This window comes from Schistocerca cancellata, chromosome 9 (assembly GCF_023864275.1).
Source record: "Schistocerca cancellata isolate TAMUIC-IGC-003103 chromosome 9, iqSchCanc2.1, whole genome shotgun sequence".
Lineage (NCBI taxonomy): Eukaryota > Metazoa > Arthropoda > Insecta > Orthoptera > Acrididae > Schistocerca > Schistocerca cancellata.
The window spans coordinates 299,277,559-299,300,589 of NC_064634.1; the positions used below are offsets into that span (position 1 = coordinate 299,277,559).

General features: G+C 41.6%; 1 protein-coding gene across 2 annotated transcripts in view; it reads right to left on the reverse strand.

The window, feature by feature from the left end:
• LOC126100286 (oxysterol-binding protein 1) overlaps positions 1-23,031 on the reverse strand; it is a 328,991-nt gene that overhangs the window by 164,460 nt on the left and 141,500 nt on the right. For both annotated transcript variants that reach the window (XM_049910887.1, XM_049910886.1), the window contains 2 exons: positions 20,349-20,526; positions 13,376-13,527 (listed from right to left, as the gene is read on the reverse strand). In XM_049910887.1, the coding sequence (XP_049766844.1) occupies positions 13,376-13,527; positions 20,349-20,526 (330 nt within the window). The remainder of the gene's footprint in view (positions 1-13,375; positions 13,528-20,348; positions 20,527-23,031) is intronic.

The window sequence follows — 23,031 nt, forward strand, 5'->3', positions numbered from 1 at the left end:
ATAAGACAGTCAAAGCTCTGTCGTAAAATGTGGTTTATTTGCTACAGTCTGCGATGGTACTGGGATGTGATGAAAGGAGGGAGGGGGGAAGTGTGTACTCCTTTGCAGCTGGTTGTTGGGGTTGGTGGGAGGCCTGGGGATGTGTGAGGATATGATGCGGGAAATCTGTTTAGATTTGGATTAGATTTGGGAGATAGTACCTGTCTGTGAAGGCCTTAGTGAGACCTTCAGCACACTGGGCAAGGGAATTCTTGTCACAGTAAATATACTGTCTACGGATGGCCAGGCTAAATCGGAAACATATTTTGCTGTGAAGGGATGACAGCTATCAATATGCAGTTACTGTGGATAGTTAGCGGTTTGCTTAGTGACTAGACGCTACATGTCCATTAAGATCTGATGACGCTGTACAGTGAAAAATGTCATAAGAAATGGAAAATACAGATACATTGGTGCCCAATACAAGAATAAATTTATGGGAGACAAACATGTTCGCAGACCCCTTGAAGGACATTGTGCCTAAAGCAATGAGCCTTAAACAGACGAGGGGTATGGGTACCCTCTAGATGGACACCCTCTACGTGGGCCTTAAACAGTTGTGTATTGTTCCCTCAAAGGAGAAGTCATAGTGTATGAGGATGTAATTGATTAGATGTATAATAAATGTGGTAGTGGCTTTAGAGTCAGAAGGATGTTGGGAGAGGTAGCATTCAATAGCAGCAAGACCATGGGCGTGAGGGACGGCGGTGCATAGGCTGGTGGAATCAACAGTGGTGAGTGGGAACCCAGGTGATAATGGTTTGGGGAGGATCAGGAGTCAGCAAATGAAGTGACTTGTACCTTTTATATGAAAGGCTAGGCTATGAGCAACTAGCTGAAGATCTATAAGAGTGAAGATTCTGTCAGTGGGAGGAGGGTGGATCATTGGGGTGAGGAGGGATATGGATTCAGTGGTAAGATTAAGGAATGAGCCTATAGATATGACTGGAGGTTAGTTGGACTTCTCAAATGTCATCACTGTGGTTACACTTGTAGGTTGGAGTCAGGCGGCAGCATTTGTCAGATAGTCACCGTGATTCATCACGACAATGGCGGAGCATTTGTCTGCAAGAAGGAGGATTAAATCAGGTGTTTTCTTGAGGTTGAAAATGGATGTTGTTTCACCTGCTGAGAGGTTTGCATTCTTGGGAAGAGACCTGAGGAAGAAAGGTGAGGACAACTTGGAGATAAGGCATTCCTGGAACGTAACCAGGAGGTGGTCAGGTGGGAGAGTGGGACAGTTGCAACTGGATGATGGTACGAACTGGAAGAAGCAATATTAAGTGTTGGGATTAGGTTGGCTCTGGTAGCACAGAAGGGTCTCTACAGTAAGGACAGAGAAGGAGTATAGTTCATTGAAAAGTCTACCATGATTGAACTTAAGTGTGGGGCTGAAGGTGAGCCATTTGCAGACCACTGAAACATCTTACAATTGAAGTTTTTCATGGATACATTAAGAACAGTGTTTTCAGTTTGTTTAGGTTCTGGGTTTTGTGTAATGTTGACAGTTTTGGAGGATGTGGCAGACGGAAAATGTCAGCAAGGCAGGTTCTGGATGCTATGATGGCTTCATGAGGTGTTCACTAGATGCAGGATGTGTGTTGATAAGTAGCTGTGCTCTGAGGCAGACGTTGGATGTCAATAAATCCGATAATTTTTAGAGGTAGTGTACAGAGTGCTCTTCCAGCTATTGGAGGGCAAGGGTTTCAGTTTGGGAGATACAGTGTAAATAATTGGGATTGCACCGTAACAGTATCTTGAGGAGGGAGCGGAGGTGGTTCTGTGATGCCTGAGCCACGCAGATATGAATTTTATCCATTATGGATGCTGTCGAACTCCGTGACTTTTCCTTTGTAGGGTGTAGAAAAATATACACTACCAGTCACGATAAAAGGTTATTTATTTGTCACACGACCGGTTTCGGACTTGCGCCCATCCTCAGGTGTTTATACATTCATGTACATATTTATATTGTTGGAGATTACTGTATAAATACAAAAAAATATTTGCTGGTGACTAAACAGATACAAGTGGGACAATTGTAAGTGGCAAGGCAGCATTTCACGAAAATATCTCTGTACTTAAACAAAGATGAAGCACCATTATTATAGTTACACTGTGGTGACAGTTTTGCCACTTACACACTTTTTATCATTTTCACGTCCATATTTCAGTTTTACCAAGTTTAGCTGCTTATTTCACTATTATGATGTGCACTTCTGAAAAACACTATGTTTACATACAAACATGTGGGCTGCGGTGAAAGAACTTAGACGTAGGGGATGTAAATATGTTACTCATACAGAAACATGTAGGTTATGGTCAAAGAACTTAGCCATAGGAAGTGCAAGGGTGTTGCATATATAGAAACTTAAAAGGCTATTATAGACTGCAAAGTTTTTTCATACACATTATGAAATTTTTTGATTCACATGACAGAGAAAAATGGAGAGGAGTGAGAAAAGACGAGCAGATGCATTGACAGAGGGCTGCAAATAAACAGGGTGGGAGATAAGAATGGGGAGGAGGTGATGGTACAAAGGAGGTGGAAACTGTTGGGTGGAGGGTGTGGGACAGTATGTTACCATAGGTTGAGGGCAGGATAATTACAGGAGTGGAGAACACGTTATAACGATAACTCCCATCTGCGCAGTTCAGAAAAGCTGATGGTGGAGGGAAGGATCCAGATGGCTTGGGTAGTGAAGCATCCATTGAAATAAAGTGAGTTGTGTTCAGCCCCATGTTGTGCCACAAGGTTATCTACTTTGCTCTTGGCCACAGTTTGGCAGGGACTGTTCATCCTGGTGGACAGCTAGTTGGTAGTCACACCAACATAAAAAGCTGTGCGATGATTTCAGTGGAGCATGGCTGCTTTCACAGGTTGACCAGCCCCTGGTGAGGTAGGATAAACCTCTGACAGGACTGGAATAGGAAGTGCTGGGTGGGTGGATTGAGCAGATTTTGCAACTGGTTAGGTAATCAAAGCTCTAGCAAAGGTTGTTGTTCAGTTGTTCCAGTCCGTGTTGGTACTGGGTGATAAAGGGGACACTCCTTTGCAGCGGGTTATTAGGGGTGGTGGGAGGACTGGGGGTGTGAGGGTAAATGGCACGGGCGATGTGTATCCAGACTAGGTCTGGGGGATGGCAGGACCCTCAGCACACTGAGCATGGAAGTTTTTGTCACTGCAACCATGGTGGCCCCGGGTGGCCAGACTGTATGGGAAGGACTTTTTGGTGTGAAAGGGATGACAGCTGTCAAAATGCAGACTACCTCCACAACATCCTAGTCCATCCCTATACCACTCCCAATCTCAACCCCTTGGCACAAGGATCATATGCCTGTGGAAGAACCAGGTGCAAAACCTGCCCAATCCCCCCAACCAGCACTTCCTATTCCAGTCCTGCCACAGGTTTATCCTACCTCATAAAGAGCCAGGCCACCTGTGACAGCAGCCATGTCATTGACCAGCTCTGCTGCAATCATTGCACAGCTTTTTATATTTTTATCACTACCAGCCAGCTGTCCCCACAGCCTCCTGACAATGCACCTGTTGGCATTCTAGTCCCTGCACACTCCAACAGACAGTGTTGTTCTCTGCCCCCCCCCCCCCCTCCCCACCCATACACCATCCCTTCACCTTCCTCACCCCCTCTAGATTGCTGCTTGCATCCCACATGATGCTGCATTCCGGTCCGAGACACTGTAGTTGGCAGCCATGTGCGCTTGAGGTGTGCTTGTGTGTGTGTGTGTGTGTGTGTGTGTGTGTTCTTTATGGTAAGTAGCAATTTTGCCTTTTCCTACATTGTTGACCAATATAAATCATTAAATTCTAATCTTCCATCTCTTTAACTGAAAGGTACACTTAGATAATATCCTCAAAATTTTTAAGACAAACAATATCCCTGATTGAAGAAAAACCACCATTACTACTAAATAGAAAATGGAGTTTGTATATAAGAGTATGGAAGTTAGTTGCTTCACATGGGTTAAAATCTTGATATATTGAGCACAAGTTCTTAGTTAAAATTTTAAGTATTGTCATAGTCATTTTCTGGAAATAATAGAGGGAAAAATTGTGCAATAACATTTATACATTACAATTATTTCTTGAGAAACTTACTTTTATCCTGGCTATGAAGATTTTAAACAGGTTTTACAATCCATCCTCTACAGAAGCTACAGGGAAGCAAGGTAGAAACCTACTTCTTTGGTATCTATCTTCTAACAGGTATCAGTTGTACACTTTCAGCTTTCCTTTGCCCTTTGTCTCTTCCTTGCTCTGCTGTTAATGCCATACATTTGCAGAATTAATAGAATACTCTGGGCTGTTATGCTGTGATTAAACGGATTTCACATTAAAACTCAAAATTTCATCCCCATCTGCAGACGACATTTTCAAGTGGAATCATAGTTTCTTTGAGTGTCTGATTCACATCCTGGTTTGGTATTGACTGCAGCAAAATTCCATTTAGTAAAATTCATTTTACACATGCCCCCATGCAGTGACATGTAGTCACATACTTTGAATACCCAAGTGCATCTGGGTGTTACCAGTTGCTGTTGTCTGCTGTTGATCTCACCCCTTGGTGGAAGATTAGTAGATATTATCTTCAGCACCGGAATCCAGATCTCATCAGTATCATGCCCTCCTCCTCTCTTTTGAAATTCCTGGGGTATTTAACAACATCTATGGCTTCTCTGTATAGCCATTCATGGTATGTGCTCATGGCAGTCATTACTTGAGTCCTATCAAAGACAGATATGAAGGTCTCCTGTCTGCAAACCATGTTCTGCAACAACTGATCTGTCAGTCCCTCCCCACCTACAGTTGCCTTTGTGCTCTTCTAGTCGTCTTTTGACTGTCCTTTTCATAGTATCCATGTACACCTCCTCACAACTACAGGGAATTCTATAAATTCCTGTTTCTTTCAGTGGCTTGCTAGTATCCTTGGCTAATTTTATGTGATCCTTTACCTTGTGGGTGAATTTGTAGACCACCATGATGTTCTGTTTTGTCAAGACTTTTTTCTATGGTGTCCGTAACATCCTTAATGAAAGGCAGAAAAACTTTCCATTTACCAGGCACTTGTGCATCACTATGGTTTTGTGCAACAGTGGTAACACTCTTTTTACCTCTGCGGACAAATAACCGTTCTTGAGCAATACACTGGTGATGTGCTTTACTTCTGCAATATTTGTTGTGCGTCATTGTAAAAATCCCAGCGTAGGTAAGGGCGTGTGTGTGTGTGTGTGTGTGTGTGTGTGTGTGTGTTTCTGCCGCCCCCCCCCCCCTCCCCCGTGAACTGTGTAGCCTAAGCTAACATTTTCATTCTTAAAAACTAGCACATCAAGAAAATTTAATCTTCCATCTGTCGTCTCCACCATGGTAAACTGAATCTGCAGATTAATCCTACTAAGATGTAAGATGTTTATGGAAATGACCTAGTTCCTTTCTGCCTTGTCTCCACAAAACAGACTTATCATCTCCGTAGCAGAATTAAATATTTGGTTGTGTGTTGGCAGTTTCCAATGCCCACTCCTCACATTTTTCTATACAGAAATTCACTATAACTGGACTTTAGGGGCTCCCTATAGCCACATCAACTGTCTATTCATAAAACTAATTGTTCCATTTGAAATATTTTGTTGCGAGGCAATATTTAAACAGTTGCGTAATATTGGGAGAAAATACCAATTTCACCTGTTGCAACACTTCATTGAGTGGAATTATAACATATCAAAACTAACTAAAACGTCCTTCTGCTGGACCACTATGCCATTTAATTTACCAATAAAACGTGCCACATTCTTGATATAAGAGTCTCATCGGATAATGTTGTCAAGAACTCGGCAGTCCGAGTAGGTGGGCGAACCAACAGCACTCACTGTAGGTCTCAGAGGATCATGTTATTTATGAAACTTCTGTAGAAAAGGAGAGGAGAGATTGCCAGATGAGACGTTGAAGTACATACTTTATATGCTTTGCATCCATGAGACCATCACTCATTTTAAAAGGACTCAAGTACTGGCAGCCACAGCAGATACATGAAAAGCTGTACAGAGAGGCCACTGAGATTGTTAAACACTTCAGTAATTTCAGTAGGAAGGAGGAGGACATGAAATTGCATGACATCTAGGTCCCAGTGCTGAAGATGATGTGTACCAGTCTTCCACAATGGGGTGATACAAACAGCGGACTGTGGCAACTGACAACAGTCAATTGCATCCAGGAATCCAAAGCATTTGACATCACATGCATAAAAGGCATTTTGCTGCAGTCAGTAGTGAGCCAGGGTGCAAATGGGACACGCAACGAAGCTACAATCTCCTCTGCAGATGGGGACAAAATGTTGGATCTTAATGTGAGATACATCCGACCATGGAATAATAGAATGGAATATTTTATTAATTGTGACATTTCCGATCATTGAAGTTTATATTTTACTGTCATCCAGCATTACAAGTCATTTCCTTCCTCTCCGTCTCCTCCCTGAAACCTTTTCTTAAGTGGATCTTTGCTGACGGCAGTTTGTTTACAGTATGTGTCTCAGCAAACTTGTTTTTCTCATTCTTAGCCTTTCTGCCATTGTACTTTAAAACACTTGATTCATCATTCTGTCGGTCAATGTCGTTCTAAAATTTTTCTCTGATTTAGCACTTCAAAATTATCCAAGATTTTCGTGTTCCGCTTCAACTGTCTGAGATTTGCTGCCATACAATACTAGATTCCACACAACACAACTGCAAAATCTCTTTCTTAATTATATTGAAATCTTTTTAGTAATCAATAACAGGGTGTATTCGGGGATAAGGAAAAAAAATCCCAGATATCCCGTTTAAAAAATACGCTTTTTCCCGGGCAAAATACACTTTTTCCGAGCTAAGTGACAGTAGGTTTTTCGTAGATTTTTTCCTCGGTACTGTAAAACTTATCAAACCCTTGAATAGTTAACATTTTATACAATGGCGTAGAACTTCCCCGAAAAAAAGGACAGGGGAGAGAAGTTTTGGAAAGACTTTTAATGACAAAAAATGAGAGAAGTTTTAGAAAGGCCTTTAATGTGCAGCAACATACATGCTGCATATTTTTGTATTATGAAAGTAGTAGTAGTAGTAGTAGTAGTAGTAGTAGTAGTAGTAGTAGTAGTAGTAGTAGTTGTTGTTGTTGTTGTTGTTGTTGTTTTCAGTGCTCAGACTGGTTTGATGCAGCTCTCCATGCTACTCTATCCTGTGCAAGCTTCTTCATCTCCCAGTACCAAATGCAACCTATGTCCTTCTGAATCTGCTTAGTGTATTTATCTCTTGGTCTCCCCCTACGATTTTTACCCTCCACGCTGCCCTCCAATACTAAATTGGTGATCCCTTGATGCCTCAGAACATGTCTTACCAACCAATCCCTTCTTCTAGTCAAGTTGTGCCACAAACTTCTCTTCTCCCCAACACTATTCAATAATACCTCCTCATTAGTTATATGATCTACCCATCTGATCTTCAGCATTCTTCTGTAGCACCACATTTCAAAAGCTTCTATTCTCTTCTTGTCCAAACTAGTTATCATCCATGTTTCACTTCCGTACATGGCTACACTCCATACAAATACTTTCAGAAACGATTCCTGAGACTTAAATCTATACTCGATGTTAACAAATTTCTCTTCTTCAGAAATGCTTTCCTTGCCATTGCCAGTCTACATTTTATACCATCTCTACTTCGACCATCATCAGTTATTTTGCTGCCCAAATAGCAAAGCTCCTTTACTACTTTAAGTGTCTCATCTCCTAATCTAATTCCCTCAGCATCACCCGACTTAATTCGATTACATTCCATTATCCTCGTTTTGCTTTTGTTGATGTTCATCTTATATCCTCCTTTCAAGACACTATACATTCCGTTCAACTGCTCTTCTAAGTCCTTTGCTGTCTCTGACAGAATTACAATGTCATCAGCAAACCTCAAAGTTTTTATTTTTTCTCCATGGATTTTAATACCTACTCCAAATTTTTCTTTTGTTTCCTTCAATGATTGCTCAATATACAGATTGAATAACATCGGGGACAGGCTACAACCCTGTCTCACTCCCATCCCAACGACTGCTTCCATTTCATGTCCCTCGACTCTTGTATCTGCCATCTGGTTTCTGTACGAATTGTAAATAGCCTTTCGCTCCCTGTATTTTACCCCTGCCACCTTCAGAATTTGAAAGAGAATATTCCAGTCAACATTGTCAAAAGCTTTCTCTAAGTCTACAAATGCTAGAAACGTAGGTTTGCCTTTCCTTAATCTATTTTCTAAGATAAGTCGTAGGGTCAGCATTGCCTCGCGTGTTCCTATATTTCTACAAAATCCAAACTGATCTTCCGCGAGGTCGGCTTCTACCAGTTTTTCAATTCGTCTGTAAAGAATTCGCGTAAGTATTTTGCATCCGTGACTTATTAAACTGATTGTTCGGTAATTTTCACATCTGTCAGCACCTGCTTTCTTTGGGATTGGAATTATTATATTCTTCTTGAAGTCTGAGAGTATTTCGCATGTCTCATAGATACATTATGAAAGTATGAATTCGAATTGCAACAAACACAGCACATTAGTTTCCAGAGCGTTGAAATCAAGATTGTGATGTCCTTTTGTAAGCCAGTTGTATCTCATGCCATGTGATCTCGCCAGCCGATGACTACAGATATTCAGAGCATAGGACATGTGTTATAGTCAGCCAATAGCAAGATCACTCTTATGTAGCACGAACACACAAAGAGGAAAAGTTAATGGTTTACACTAATATACATAGTACAGCTACAAGATAAGCTAAACTTTCACATATAATATCGGTCTCTAAGATTAACATGCTACAAAAGATGCTAAGCTTTCACATGTAGTATTGATCTTCTTTTTGCATGTGTTATACTTTAAGATACATCACACCAATGTGCCAGTAAATTTAAAATTATGACATAAATGTCTGGTCTTCTGGGCTCGAAACTCTTGTAAGTGGTTGGTCTTCAAAAGTGTTCAGTTTCAAATGCTCTGTGATTTAGAAATTCATCCCACTTTCTCACATGTAACATAATTCATCTTGTGTAAAAAGAAATTTATTTTGAAAGTAACACTTTCAAACCACTGTTCGCAATACTATCCAGAGACTGTCAGAAATAGGTTCGATTTGGCAGTTGCCAGTGAGCGCAAGGAAACTGGCATTATTGTGCGTGCACAGCTGCAGTGGTGTAGGAAGCCTGCATGTTCGTATGTATAAAGCACTAAGAGAGCTTACATTACACCATAAAAGAAGCAGGACATCAGAGGATACTCCAAGAGCATCGGAACTTCGTAAACCTTACTAAAATGATTAGTTCAGCTTGAAGTGCACATTAGTTTTTTCCAAATTCACAATGTAGTAGGTCCCATCTGATATTAAGCTTTTCATTGTGGTTTTTGGGATGTAAATTTTCTTGGAGTACCAGTACTCTATGATCTCACTTTTGGTTCTTTATTGCGGCTGCCATACATGGCTGAAGATTATAATGTGCACTTGAAATGCAGCGAACAATTGGAACTACAAATTTCTTTAGCAAACTTGCAAAAATAGCTTCATTGTTCTGCAAGGCAATTAATGCTTGACTACTAATAACTCAGAAATAAAATAAAATCACAAAACTGAAACTAATAATATATTTTGCGATCTGTAATTATGTAAGTGTATTTTAATTTGCTTGATAGCTCCCAGCCACAGAAATCTGTTTTGTTTTCATTTGACGTGGCAGCTGTAAATGAAGAGGAAACAGAGAAATCACTTAACGCAAATACGTGTCACGTGGAGACTAACCTCCTCCCCACTACAACTCAGACAACTCTGTGCATGCGCAAATCTGGCAGCTACGGCATGTGAGAAAAATTTTTCTCGTTTGCATCTCACTGCTTGCTGCTACTGCTGATACAGCTAACAGCCACACTTCACGTAGCAGGAAGTGGGAGAAGGAACTGCTCATATGCGAGTCAACCGTGCATGCGCAAGAGACTGCTGGCAACTGGTCAAACGAACGAAATGTGAACAGTTGTGATGTCATGCTCATAGCTGAGGCTCCTATAGGAGCTCTACTCATAGCAAGCAGTTTACTGTTACGAAGTATTACATAGTCCTCACCCTATGGTCTTTGACATATTTTTGTTGTTTGCAGACGCTTGTGCATGCACGGTGCATTGTTTTCGTAAATGACGCATTTCCTTTGCCACTGAAGTTTATATTTTACTGCTGCAGTATCATTCTCCAGTAGCAGGGTAGAGGAACATTTTTTGCTAGAGAATCAATTCTTACCAGTCAAAATTACAAAAATTTAACTGCAAACTAAAACAATGAAAAATTCCCAGAATTCTGAAAAATTCCCGGTTTTCTCCCAGATGAAAAAATTCCTGGGTTTTTCCCTGATTTCCTGGTTGTCCCGGGTTGTATATACCCTGAATAAACATTTAACCTTTTCAAAAGCTCTTTTACCCAATGCTTTCATTTCATCCACACAGTTTCCATTTTCTATTACCAAACTTCTTAAATACCTAAAAAAGTGTACTTGTTCAAATTTTTTTATTTCCAACAATATTTTGCAGAATATTCATAATGAACTGTTTTCATAACTTTGGTCTTTCGTACCTTTATCCACATTCCATACTCACTTTTATGATCCTGAATTGTAGTCCTTTTTTATGATTCAGCCAGCATTATTTGATCATATGCATACTCAAGTGCAACCTATTTATGATCTGTCCTGCTAACCAAAACAAGATGCTTTTGCAGAATAGGCCTTTTAATGTCCTTATGGAAAGTGAAAATTTTCAACATGCCAAAAAGTGGAAGAAATCTAGAATGAGGTACCTTCTGTCTTGATTAAAGATTTTGGTGGTCTGGAATCAAATGGAGTAAAATGAACAGAATGGTTTTAACATTTCATAAAGAAGACATTTTAAGTGAGGTACTGTTTGTGAGGGACATAACTGTAAAATGATGTAAGTTGTGTGATCAACAGTCAAGTTGCCCAAATAGAATGTTCAAAACAAGGAAGAGAGGACTTTTAAAATTTTGAAAGAAAATATGAACCATGGAAACTTAATTATTACAGAAGATTTGAATGCCCAAGTATGTACACAAACAATAGAAATGAGGCTATTTATGACTTCACAGGAATGGATAAACTTTTGTTTTGCAGTGACATATACGCACATCATGGTCATTCCCTGCATAGCTCCTAGAGGGTGGTAATCTACAGGGAAATCCCTAGGAAATGCAGCTACCTGAAACAGACAAGGACTGCCAGAAATTTGTTCTATCTATGAAAGTATTTGTGTAGAGGTTCATTATTAGGTGAGCCTGAAGCACACATCATGGAGTGCTGTTGCAGATCCATTTGGAACATAAAGACACATTATTAGCACATGAACTAAGTGACCATACAATACACCACAGAAATCTGTGTGTTCCAATGATTACATTAAAATCACCAAATGGTCAACTGTTCAAATGTAAGGAGGAAGAACAGGAAACTTTGAAAATGAGATCCATGACTAACCCAGGTGTTTCTACACTGACGCATCCATTTCCTCATCCTGTGCTGGGATCAGTGTATGAGTGCCAATGCCAGTTATGTATAATTATGTATAATTTATATTACATATAAAGCATAATTACATATTATTTACACAAAACTTTAGTCTCTTTTCATCTGGGCACAGGTGCCTCGGATTTGTTTGTAGGTAATGCCTTCAATGGAGAAGTAATTGTGGGTGAGGATATAGTTAATCATGGTGACTAGGAAGGAGGTTGTCAGGTTGGAATCCATCGGGCATTGGAAAAGGTAGTGTTCAACAGTGGTAAGGTTTTGGGCATTAGAGATGTCAGTGTAAAGGGAGGTGGCAACAATAGTGACGAGCAGGGCACTGTTAGGTAAAGGGACAGAAACTGTGGAGAGGTGGTGGAGGAAATGGTTGGTATCTTTTATATAAGATGGTAGGTTCCGGGTAATAGGTTGAAGGTGTTGGTCCCTGCAATATATTCTACGTTCCCGTAACCCTCCTGGCCTCAACCTTCGTTAATCATTGCCCTCATCCATCCAGCCTCTCTGTTCCCATTCCTGCAGTATACAGCCCTCATTCCACCATTGCACCCAGTCTTTTTACTTCTCTTGTTTTCCACCCCCCCCCCCCCCCTACCCATCTCCCCCCAGCCCTCCGTCTCACCTCCCAACTGCACATAGCTGCCTTATCCTCTCTCCACCTAGTCCCTGCACACTCCCTAACAGCACTGCACTGTCTGTCACACCTACCCTAATATCCCTCCCCTCCCTGTCCCACCCTCCTCCTTACCCCCACTCCCATCATGCAATGGTGCTACTTCTCACAATGTGGCTACAGTTACCTGAGACTGCAGTCATATGACGAAGGCCTTATCGACCGAAAGCTTTATTTGTGACAATCTTTTTGTTGTGCCTATCTGCGACTCAGCGTCTCCGCTATATGGTGGGTGGCACCTTTCCCTTCTATAATATTGTTACATTCCATTCTGGATTTTAGTAAATTTCTTACTGATTTCAATATGTTCTTGCACAAATAACAATCGCATTCTTCACTTGGAAGAAGCATGTTACTGCTATCTCATTCCATGACAATGACACTTCCAACATCAAATATCTATTACATTGCATGACAATAAACACACACACACACACACACACACACACACACACACACACACACACACTCTTAACAGGTTACTCTTACATTTAATCATTAGAGCCAGCACTCTGCTTTAGGCCTTGTTTTCCATCACAATGGATCTTGCCATAATGTGAAATTTTTTGATGAAATGTAAGCTATTAATAATAGAAACGAGGCCACTGCTGCTTTGAACACTGAGATGCAAAACTTATAAAAGTGTTATTTTGAAAGTAGATCTATCACATGAACAAATGTATTCACCTAAGTGGCTGTGTGTTCAGTATGTCCTAATATATTTTCCTCTGTTCCAATTAAGATATATTTGTCATAAAGTAGTATCTCTAGCTCCCTCTCTCAAACCTCCAGAGAAGTGTTGAAATACGACCGTCCAAAAGACTGTGGGGAACAAAGTGTAACTGTCACACTGTAGTCAGAATATATGTTGCATATTGCACATTCATCACTAAATACAGAAATGAATTAAAAACAATACTGTTAATTTATTTATAAGATATATTCATCCTGTGAAACAATTAAGAATGAATGAAGCAATAGAAACACGTGTGGTTTTCCTCCACCTTCTTCACACACTAATAATTTATCTCCTCCTCCTGTTTGCTTTAGAGACATTTGAAAAGCATACCTGAGATCCTATACTAAGTCCTGATGACGTTCTACGATGGCCAAGAGGAATCTTAAGAATGAAATTAGATTCACCGTCCGCATGGTTTTCTTCTTGGGCATCATAAAACTCATTCTCATCATCATCATCTGATGGCGATGAATGTGTAGGATCTGTGAAATGATGATAATGCTACAGCAAAACCACAAATCACAGATATTCTGTTGTTGAAATTGATATGTGTTGTACCAAAAACTATACAAACTTACAGAACAAATTAAGATTACTTTCAAGCAGTGAATTACAACTCTTCTCTTCCCCCCCCCCCCTCTCTCTCTCTCTCTCTCTCTCTCTCTCTCTCTCTCTCACACACACACACACACACACACACACACACACACACACACACACACACAGAGAGAGAGAGAGAGAGAGAGAGAGAGAGAGAGAGAGAGAGAGAGAGACTGACTACTGGTGCTTTATTTGCTTATTTTTTTCCATCTGCTGCTCTCTCATCTACAGATGAATTTTGGCACCAATTTTTATTTTGTGCCTTTATTTCGATGTTTCTTCTTCTTATTCAATCAAACTATTTCCTTCTCACTCACTTCTGATGCCATTACATGGAATTATTAATCTGTTTTCCATATTTTCTGACACAGCAAGAAAAACAAATAAAAAAACTAATGCATTAACTCCTTTCTTTTGTTCCTAATATCTTACTATAATGGATACAACACTACATCCCATGTCATCCTCCACATACTGTTTCTCATTATGGCTTTTTTTTTGAGATACACGTTTTCTGTAACTGAAACCATTTCAGCCAGGTTGTACAACTGCCAGTTAGAGTGAACGTATGTGAACAAAATATCTAAGATGACAAAAATATCGGACAGAAGAAGTCAATTTTTTACACATTTGTAATTGTGTTACATTATTATAAAGCACCTGTACTAACACACTGCTCAAGACGCCAAATGAAACTGTGTGTGGAAACTGGCTGTAGCAAAATCTTTGTTGATAACATAATTCTATCATCAATTAATTAGATTCATAACTATCTTAAGAAATCAATAACCACATGTGAATTTGCCTGTTTATGAAATGAGAATAATGATATTTGAGCATCATCACAGAAGTATTCAATAATGTTCAGTTTTAATAGTTTTATTGTCAAACAGTACCTTGGTAAGGCCATTGTTACAAGAGTTCTTGAAACCTGAAGACTAATGTTTCTTACAATAATTCCATGTAACACACATCGCAGGTCTGATGCATCACTGTAATCCCTTGTATTTCCTTCAATATGGGTTATAATCCCCTTCACCATCTTGCTCCATACGGAAGGATCACTTGTATGTGTCTTGGAAGGGACACATGTTTTTGTCCATATCGCCTACCACTTGGTCAGTACAACTCTTTTCTGCTTTTGTTTTATTGCAGTTTCACTCTGGAGATCCTTGTTCTCACACAATATTTTGTGCAATATTTGAAGGATGCAATGAACCATCATCATACAGTGTAATTTCATAAAGGAATAGGGAGTGAAGACCTTTAGCAGTATTTAACAAAAAGACTGTAGTGGGAGGAGGAGGAGGGGGGAATACATTGTACAGCAGTATCTTGTATGAGGGGCATTCTATTGGTTGTCACACTAACACAGTAATGCAGCCCACATAACATAATCTTCAGAAAGTATGACTGTGTGTGAAATATTGTGAAGTTTCAGAGATGAATGTTTAGTTGTTTGTTTGTGAAGATTGTGCAAACAATTACAGAGAATAAAACTGGATATTAGCTGTATTAAATTACTTAATCACGAAAGGTTTAACCCCAACAAACACACACCAGGTGTTAATCGATTCATCACTGAAGGATTTGTCCACTTCATTTTTGACAGTTAAGAAGTGAGTTGTTGACACACTAACACCTGCATGGGATTGTAACAAAAATTTAAAATGTCATACTCAGTTATCAATGACTGATGGTATCTGAACTCAACGGCATTGCGAAGGTCTTGTCAGTCCATGTCAGAGCCTCATTTTGCTTAAAGATTTTGGTATAATAAAGACATCCAGTCTGTGTATGCTGTAACTGTTACAGTTAACTGCTGACATTGTTTATGGCCATAAACACATTTATAATTAGAGCAGAAGACCACAGCAATGGCCCTCAGTCTCTAAGCTTATTCTACAATGAAAGAATAATGTGATGTGTCAGTTCTCAACACTACATCAGCCTCAACACAGGAGCAGCAAGAAGCAGCTGCCCAGTCTGCAGCAGCAGGTAGAGCGGGAAAGAATATTATCATAGCATGACAGAAAAGTGTCATTTCCTCCATCTTAACCCAGAAAGATAGTTTAGTATCCAATCATGTAACAATGATGTGATTCTTCAATTTCTCCAGGTGTATTTTATGACAAAATAAATCTCGGGTGAACAGCCTGGTACGAGTGTGCATAGGACACAATATTTCAGCAATCGACCACGTTACCATCATCAGATGCGCTGATGTACTGACCGGCGGTGGGCCAGCGCCACGTATACATAGGACAATCCCCCTCCCACTCCTCCCTCAGACGCTTCCTATGAGTCGGTGAAGTCCACGCCCCGTGCGCGGTCCAGGTACAGCTTCCGTTCTCCCGCCGTCTGGGCGCTGCGTCCTAGGTCTTCTCGTTCAGGAGGGTCTGCCGTCACTGCTCTCATTATTCTTCCCTCCTCCCCCGAAGTCGGTACACTCTGGGAAATATCCTTTTTCTTGTTAATCCAGGTGATTGCGGGTTCCCACGCCTTGCTAAGGATGTTACCGCTGTCACGATTTAGTTGTGGCTCCCGTACTCTGATCTCTATGGCTTCTTTGATGACACAGTCCCAGTATTTGGAAGTCTGTATCAGGACTTTGGTTTGGTCATAATCCATGCTGTGGAGTTTCAACAGGCAATGCTCAGCGATTGCTGACTTACTGGGCTGTTGCAGTCTAGTGTGCCGTTGATGTTCTCGGCATCGGTCCTCAATGGTACGAATGGTCTGCCGTATGTATACACTACCGCGTTGACAAGGAATCTGATAAAACCTTGGTTTACGCAGACCAAGGTTGTCCTTGACACTACCAAGAAGGCTCTTGGTTTTGCTAGGAGGACGGAGGATGGTTTTCACTTGATGTTTATGTAAAATGCGTCCAATTTTTCCGTATAAGGCCCCACAAAACGGAATAACAGCCAAGGCCGCCACCTCCTGAGGTTCATCCGCAGTTTCCGCTGGTGCTGCAGGTGTGGGATGTAGAGCCTTCCGAATTTGCCCTTCCTTGTAACCGTTCCTCCGAAACACGGTCTTCAGATGGTTGAATTCTCGTTGGAGGCTGTCCTTGTCAGAGATGGTGTGAGCTCTGTGTACAAGAGTTTTCAGCACGCCATTCTTTTGTGCCGGGTGGTGGCAGCTATCCGCATGTAGGTAAAAATCGGTGTGCATCTTCTTCCTATACACGCTGTGGCCCAAAGTGCCGTCAGCTCGTCTTCTAATCGAAAAATCTAGGAAAGGGAGCATCGCATCCGTTTCAATCTCCATTGTGAACTTAATATTCTTGTGTCTGGAGTTGAGATGTGTGAGGAAGTCTGCCAGTTTATCTCTTCCATGTGGCCAGATAACAAAGGTATCATCCACATATATGAAGAAACAGGTGGGTTTTAGATGTGCCGATTCAAAAGCTTCCTCCTTGAAATGTTCCATGTACATATTTGCGACGACGGGTGAGAGTGGACTCCCCATGGCTACTCCTTCTCTCTGCTCGTAGTATTCACTGTCAAATAAGAAGTAAGTTTATGTCAGAACATGCCTGAAAAGGTTGATGGTCTCTTCGTCAAATTTCTAGCTGATGAGTTCCAAGGATTCTTGTAACAGAACTTTAGTGAACAGAGATACCACGTCGAAGCTCACCAGTATGTCAGAATCCTTAAGCGTAAGGTTGCTGATCGTCTCAGGAAATCCACGGAGTTACAGATATGGTATGTACATCTCCCAACGTAAGGGCTACGCAGTTGTTTGAGGTGCTTGGCGAGAAGGTACGTTGGGGCACCAATATTGCTGAAAATGGGACGTAACGGAATCGATTCCTTGTGCAACTTTGCCAGTCCATAAAGTGTAGGAGGAACAGCAGCCCTTGGTCGCATTTTACGTAAACACCTAGTGAAAACCATCTTCCATCCTCCTAGCAAAACCAAGAGCCTTCTCTGTAGTGTCAAGGACAACCTTGGTCAACGTAAATCAGGGTTTTATCAGATACCTTGCCAATTGGGAAGTGTATACACAGGGCATACCATTCATACCATTGAGGGCCGATGCCAAGAACATCAATGGCACACTAGACTGCAACAGCCCAGTAAGTCAGCATCGCTGAGCATTGCCTGTCGGAACTCCACAGCATGGATTATGACCAAACCAAAGTCCTGATACAGACTTCCAAATACTGGGACTGTGTCATCAAAGAAGCCATAAAGATCAGAGTACGGGAGCCACAACAAAATCGTGACAGCGGTTACATCCTTAGCAAGGTGTGGGAACCCGCGATCATCCAGATTAAGAAGAAAAAGGATATTTCCCAGAGTGTACCGATTTCGGGGGAGGAGGGAAGAATAATGAGAGCGGTGCCAACAGACCATCCTGAACGAGAAGACCTAGGATGCAGCGCCCAGACGGCGGGAGAACGGAAGCTGTACCTGAACCGCGCGCGGGGCGTGGACCACACCAACTCATAGGAAGCGTCTGAGGGAGGAGCAGGAGGGGGATTGTCCTATGTATACACGGCGCCGGCCCACCGCCGGTCAGTACATCAGCGCACCTGATGATGGCAACATGGTCGATTGCCGAAATATTGTGTCCTATGCACACTCATACCAGGCTGTTCACCTGAGATTTATTTCGTCATGTAACAATGACATTTCATTTACTGGATTAGCTTTGGCACCAAATGAATCTCTCCCAACTGATTCAGCCTATTCCCCTAAGCCCTGCTCTCCACAGTCATGGTGTCCTTTAACATGTGTTCCACAACTGTCACACTACATGCCATTAAATTTATTTACAATTGACTTAAATTATTATCAAAGAACACTAAATGCAGCAAATATTTTTTCATATTCTTCTGGCCAACAAGTGGGACTAATTGAATGGAAATGAAACGAGCGTTTGGCGTCACTGGCCGGGAGGCCTCTTACAGGGCAGCTCCGACCACTTTGGTGTAGGTCTTATTACATTCAATGCCACATTGGGCGACCTGCATGCTGGATGGGGACGAATAGATGATGAAGACAACACAACATCCAGTCCCTGAGCGGAGAAAATCCCCAACCCAGCCGGGAATCGAACCTGGGCCCCTTAGGACGCCATTCCGTCGGCGGACCTGAGGTCTCAAGATTGCAGGTGAATGATGATTCTTATCATAATATTTCAGCTGACAACCAAGCAGTTGAAATCTCTCAGCTGGGAATTGAGATCATCCAGTTGCAATCCCGAAACAGCATGTGGCACTCATTACACAGGGAAAACTTCAAGTTACACTAACTTTCAATATGTATTGTATACAGACTAATTTCATTTTCTGCAGAAAAGTTTCCATACTTCATAAAATTGATCCTGTTGCAAGCTGCTTAGAAAAGTGTAGTGCTTGAATAGGATTCTTTAAAAAATAGCATGATTCATGTTCTCCTTGTTAAATAATCTGCAATAGGTTGTTCTGACCCTGCAAGTGAAATTCACAAATTTCTGAGCACCCCCATAGTTCTTCTTGGCAATTCCATTTGGACACCATTTTTGCTGCCTATTAGTGATTTTAAACTCTCAGCGTTCAGTGAGGTACAGAATCGACTTACAAAACATCTGTCTTTTCCTTGGCTTTCTGGCAAATTCCTGAACCAATTTAATGTTGCCGACTTTTCCTCGATATCCAAAGAAAGAAGGAAACTTTAATGTTTAATTTCTATTGCTGACAAGATCATTAGAGATGGAGTATAAGCAAAGCGTGGACAATACAGAGAAGAAATCATTCCACATTTGCCTTAAATGGTTAATAGAATCCATAGAGAATCTAACTATGAATGGTGAGAGAGGTATTTGAATTTCAATTGTCTTTTTATTGGGTGTTCTCTGTGAATTAGTACACTGCACACAGCTGAAATATGTGGATATGCACCAATGTGTAAGTGCTCACCATGTGGTTTTAAGGGAGTAATATATGACTATGAGTAACACATCAACTGCATTCAGTAAAGTAGTATATGTGTGCTGATAACATTGTAGACATCTTTAAAGAGCACTGATTGAACAGAAAACTATATGGCAAGAACTTTAGGTTAAAATGAGACATGTCTCTTCAGTTTGGGCTAAAACTACGGGACAACTGATAGGGTGCACCATGTTAAAATGTTTAGTGGAAAAACAATCTACACCAAGCAGAGACTGCACTTTTTTCACTTTTTTAACCATAAGACAAGGAAACATAATTACTTTGATGTGTGTGTGGAAATTCAGAAGAAACTCCACAGTCGATGAGCCATATTCCATCATATAGGGTGAAGGAGGACACTTTTCTACAGCACGACAACACAAAGCTTAACTACATCCAGCAAATGAATGAAGGGAACATAAAAGTAGAATGGACAATTTTGACTTTTTACCCTTACAGCTCTATCACAGCATCATCTTATATCATCTTCATCTTATAATAATTGAAAATACGGTTCATGTGAAAGCTGTTTAGCTGTGGTGTATCAGGGATTCCTGTGCTTGCAATCAGACTCTAACCCAAAGTTAGCATAAAGTAATTTGCAAGGATGGAGAATATTAGGACAGATGACTTTGTTTATTTTAGCTTAAGTTTATTAACACACCAGTGGATCAATAAAGCAGTAAAATTTAAAAAAAAAAAATTTTTTTAAGAAGTGTTGGGTATTTTCTGTTGTGTAATACTCATAACAGAGAAACCAAAATGTTTACTTACTAGGCATATTTTGATTGGGAATTTGATGTTCTTTGGCCGCCTGCTCTAGATGCGAGTGCTGTCGTGCCAACTGCTCTACAACTTCCTCCAGCCGGAGCCTCTGCTCCCTTTCATGCTGCAGCATACGTTGCCATTTACGACCCTGTGACTGCGCTAGTTCCAGGTACTCACTGCATGTCTACAACAAAAAAGAAGAACTAAGAATAATTATTTATTGGTTATAAGAAATATGTCAGAATAGAATCCCCCTTGCTTCCTTAATAAAATGACACAATCCCAGTAAGAAGTAGAATGAAGTGACAACTGTTATACAGAATTTGAATATAACATCTAATTTGTCTAGTTAAAACTAATGAATTATTTAGACAACATTAATATTTTTCAAATTATGTCTTAATGTTTGTACTTCAAAGTATCAATTGGGAACATATCTGCCTGACGGCAGATGTTTAAAAAAGTTATCAACAATATTAGGAAAAGGATGGGTTGCTACTCATCATAAAGATGACACATTGAGTTGCAGACAGGCATAGTGAAAACGACTGTTACACACTTAGCTTTCGACCAAAGCCTTGTTCAGAAAAGAAAAAGAATGGAAAGAAAACATGCACACATTCACACGAGCAAGCACACTCACGCACAGATGAGCACTCTCTCTAGACATTGCGGCCAGACATTGCGGCCACAATGCAATGATGTCGTATCAATTGGAAGCAGCGTTGGAAGTGGAGAGGTGAAGGCAGAGGGATACTAGGGAAGGGAGATGTGAAGGCGAAGGGATAGTAGGGAAGGGAGAGGTGAAGGCAAAGGGATAGTAGGGTACATAAAGGGCGAGAGGCATCAACACTGCCTGATGGAATAAGCAGGGACTAGATGGTGGCCAGACAAGGGTGCCTGTCGTGGCTTCAGGAGGCTGTCAGGAATGAAAGGGTGGGTGGTGGGGGGAATGGGGAGTGGAAAAGGAGAGTAGTAAAGAGGAGTAAAGAATGGTGGCACTGGCAGAGAGCAGAACACAATGAAGGCGGGGGACATGATTTTGAAGGAGGTGATAGAATGCATGGGGCGGAAACTGTTGGTTGAAGGTGTGGGCACAATAGGTTACCTTAGCTTGGGGCCAGGATGATTTGAGGAATGGATAATGTGTTGTAAGGATAACTCCTCTCCCCTGCAGTTCAGAGAAGCTGCTGGTGGGGAGGAGGATCTAGATGGCCCAAGTTGTGAAGCAACCACTGAAATCAAACATGTTATGTTCACTGGAATCAAACATGTTATGTTCAGCTGCATATTATGTCACAGGGTGGTCAACTTTGTTCTTGGCCACAGTATGGCAGTGGCCATTCATCCTTGTAGAGAGCTGGTTGGTAGTCATACTGCGTGATTATGGCAGAGCTGGTATGTGACATTGCTGCTTTCACAGGTTGCCTGGCCTCTGATGGGAGCAGGACAAGCCTGTGACAGAACTGGGATAGGAAGTGCTAGTTGGTTGGATTGAACAGGTCTTACACTTGAGTCTTCCACAGGGATGTGATACCAGTGGCAAGGGGATGGGTTTGGGAGTGGCATAATGACGGACTAGGGTGTTGTGGAGGGTGGGTGGGTGAAGGAACACAACTTTGGGGAGGCATGAGAAGGATGTTTGGTAAGAAGTCTCTTATTTCAGGAATTGATGGCAGACAATCAAAGACCTGCAGAAGGATGTGCTCTTGTATAAGGTGTTACTGGGTAATACAGGGGGTGCATGCCTTTGTAGCGATTTCTTGAGGATGGTGGGAAGATTGGTGGTGTTTGGAGCAACGGCACGGGAGATCTATTTGCAGACTAGGTCTGGGGGATAGTGCCGGTCTGTGATGGCCTTTGTGAGACTTCCAGCATACTGGGCAAGGGAGTTCTTGTCACAGCACATACACTCTCCCCAAGTGGCCAGGTTGTATGGTAGGGATGTTTTGTGTGGAAGGGATGGCAGCTGACATATTGCAGCTACTGTTGGTGGTTGGTGAGTTTAATGTGGACAGTGGTTTGAATGAAGCCATCAGAGAGGATGAGGTGGTGTCCAGTCACCCACTCAACCTGCACAACATCCTATTCCACCCCTATGCTACTCTAAATCCCAACCTAATGCCACAGTGATCATATCCCTTGGAAGACCCAGGTGCAAGACCTGCCCAATCCAACCACCCAGCACTTCCTATTCCAGTCCTCTCATAGGCTTATCCTACTCCATCAGAGGGTGGGACACCTGTGAAAGCTGCCATGTCATATACCAGCTCTGCTGCAATCATTACACAGTTTTTATATATTGGTATGACCACCACACAGCTGTCATCATGGCGAATGGGCACCACCAAACTGTGGCCACGAGTAAAGTAGACAACACGCTTGATTTCAATGGCTACTTCACAACCCAGGCTGTCTGAATCCTCCCCTCTACCACCAATTTCTCTGAACTACAGAGACAGGAATCATCCTTACATCATCATCATCTGTTCTCCAAAAATCATCTTCACCTCAATATAAATTTACCAACTGTCCCCACACCCTCCACCCAGCAGTTTCCGCCCCTCTGTACTATCACATCTTACCAATTCATGTCTGCTACCTTCATTGTGCTCCGCTCTCTGCCGACACCACTGGTCTCTCTACTGCTCTCCTTTTCCACCCCCACCCCCCCTCCCATCTGTCCACC